Below are 2793 nucleotides of genomic sequence, written 5' to 3'. Positions count from 1 at the left end.
TCTTTTTTTTTTTTTGACATGGAGTCTCACTCTGTAGTCCAGGCTGGAGTGTAGTGGCGCAATCTTAGCTCACTGCAGCCTCCACCTCCCGGATTCATGTAATTCTCCTGCCTCAGCCTCCGAAGCAGTTGGGATTATAGGTGCCTGCTGCCGCACCCAGCAAATTTTCATATTTTTAGTAGAGATAGAGTTTCGCCATGTTGGCCAGGCTGGTCTCAAACTCCTGACCTCAGGTGAGCCACCTGAGGTGCTGGGATTAGAGGCGTGAGCCACCGTGCTCAGCCTGGTTATCAGTAAGTTTCAAAGACTTAGCAAAGAGCCTGGCATATAGAATGAGCTCAGGAAGTCCAGATCCTACTACTGGCCAGGGGGTTTTTGCGGGACTAAAAGTCACTTTTTATTTTTGAGATGGAATCTCACTCCATTGCCCAGGATAGAGTACAGTGTGGCGTTATCTTGGCTCACTGCAACCTCCGCCTCCCGGGCTCACGCCATTCTCCTGCCTCAGCCTCCCAAGTAGCTGGGATTACAGGTACCCCACCAAGCTACAATTCCCAGCTAATTTTTTGTATTTTTAGTAGAAATGGAGTTTCACCATGTAGGCCAGGCTGGTCTCCAACTCCTGATCTCAAGTGATCCGCCTGCCTTGGCCTCCCAAAGTGCTAGGACTATATAGGCGTGAATTACCGCGCCCAGCCAAAAGTCTTTTTTTTTTTTTTTTTGAGACGGAGTCTCGCTCTGTCGCCCAGGCTGGAGCGCAGTGGCCAGATCTCAGCTCACTGCAAGCTCCGCCTACCAGGTTTAAGCCATTCTCCTGCCTCAGCCTCCCGAGTAGCTAGGACTACAGGCGCCCACCACCATGCCCAGCTAATTTTTTGTATTTTTAGTAGAGACGGGGTTTCACCATCTTGGCCAGGATGGTCTCGATTTCCTGACCTCACGATCTGCCCACCTCGGCCTCCCAAAGTGCTGGGATTACAGGCGTGAGCCACTGTGCCTGGCCAGCTAATTTTTTTGTGTTTTTAAGTAGAGACGGGGTTTCACCATGTTGGCCAGGCTGGTCCTGAACTCAACCTCAGGTGATTCGCCTACCCCAGCCTCCCAAAGGTGCTGGGATTACAGGCGTGAGCCACCGCACCCGGCCAGTTCTTAGTCATCTTTCTGTAACTTCCTCAGGCCACCTTCCAAGAGTCAGAAAAGGGTCTGCTGAAAACCTAGTTCACGTTGCACCTGAAACATGAATACCTGCGTATTTTAACTGCTATACCCTTAGCACTCAGTCCAAGGCCTGATACAAAATTCTAGATGTTGCATGACTGTCTCAGAGGCAAGAAGGACTGTTTCAGGAGGGAGTGGTTCCAGAGCGTGGCCCTGCGCTGCCTCAGCTGTTTCTGAGTTTTGCTGCTTACTCAGACAGGTGTCTTAATAGCTCAGTGCCTCAGCTTCCTCATCTATCAAATGGCAATAGTAATAGTACTGCCATAGAGGGTGCTGGAGCATTCTGTGAAGCACTACACTTAACATGCTGAGAAGCCTCTTGTCTGAGAGTGAGAGTTCAGTGTGTTCTCAGAGGCCAACCCCCGCTGCCCCTCTCACCAATCGTGGCTCGGATGAGCGAGGAGGCGTCACCAATGTTGTTGAGACACTCCTGTTTGATGAAGTCTGCCACAGGGGGTGGGAAGCTCTGATAGTGCGCCTTCACGTTGTTCTTGAGGATGAGGCCGCTGAGAGAGCGCGTTGGCTCATCTGGGAGGAGGAAGGCTGAGGTTCAGGGGCCCACGGGGGAGAAAGCAGGGTCCCGATCGCATGGAAGGGAGCAGAGGGCGTACCTTCTGACTTGAGTCTGGTCAGGACGAAAATCAGGTAGTTGTTGAAGTCAGGAAACTGATTGAGTTGTTTGAGTTTCTGCCAGGCTGTTAAGGGACTTGGAAGACAGAAGCCTCGCCTGGCCAGGCCCCCTCACTATGTACCTGACACTATCTCTGACCACTGGGACCAGGCTGCTAGCTCCTGGGGGATCCCGCTCCCTAATAAGCCCACAATGACACAGAGCACCTCAGACACGTCAAATTCATACAAGGGGCCAGGTGCGGTGGCTCACACCTGTAATCCCAGCACTTTCTGGGAGGCTGAGGCGGGCGGATCACAAGGTCAAGACTAGCCTGGCCAGCATGGTGAAACCCATCTCTACTAAATATACAAAAAAATTAGCCGGGCATGATGTGTGCATGCCTCTATTCCCAGTTACTTGGGAGGCTGAGGCAGAAGAATTGCTTGAACCCAGCAGGTGAAGGTTGCAGTAAGCCGAGATCACGCCATTGCACTCCAGTCTGGGCGACAGAACAAGACTCCATCTCAAAAAAAAAAAAAAAAATCATACAAGGAGTTGGGTGGAAATGTCTTAGTTTCCCATCCACTCCTGAACTGAAGACCCAGCCAGAGCAGGAAAGGAGAATCCCACTCCTCTTAAAGTGGCAGCTACTAGTCAACTCTCCTCAGTAACAGGCCATGGTACCTTTTTATTAAAAAAAAAAAAAAAAAAAAAAAGAGGGAATCCAAATTTTGGAATGAGTCATGCTCATGGTTTAAACATTTATTTATTTATTTATTTTGAGACAGAGTCTCACTCTTGTCACTTAGGCTGGAGTGCAGTGGCGCGATCTCGGCTCACTACAACCTCCGCCTCCCAGGTTCAAGCGATTCTCCTGCCTCAGCCTCCTGATTAGCTGAGATTACAGGCTTCTGCCACCACATCTGGCTTAATTTTTGTATTTTTAGTAGAGACAGGGTTTC

At 50.3% G+C, this 2793-nt stretch overlaps 1 protein-coding gene across 1 annotated transcript in view; it reads right to left on the bottom strand.

The window, feature by feature from the left end:
* The window catches only part of TNPO2 (transportin 2), a 32167-nt gene that overhangs the window by 28271 nt on the left and 1103 nt on the right, over positions 1-2793 (bottom strand). Inside the window, exons 2-3 of the mRNA XM_011954943.1 lie at positions 1830-1924; positions 1597-1746 (exon numbers count right to left, since the gene is read on the bottom strand). Coding sequence (XP_011810333.1) covers positions 1597-1746; positions 1830-1924 — 245 coding nt within the window. The remainder of the gene's footprint in view (positions 1-1596; positions 1747-1829; positions 1925-2793) is intronic.

Source organism: Colobus angolensis, unplaced genomic scaffold (assembly GCF_000951035.1).
Source record: "Colobus angolensis palliatus isolate OR3802 unplaced genomic scaffold, Cang.pa_1.0 Scaffold39, whole genome shotgun sequence".
Lineage (NCBI taxonomy): Eukaryota > Metazoa > Chordata > Mammalia > Primates > Cercopithecidae > Colobus > Colobus angolensis.
The sequence above is the reverse complement of the archived record's forward strand: the minus strand, read 5'-3'. Positions and strand labels throughout refer to the sequence as shown.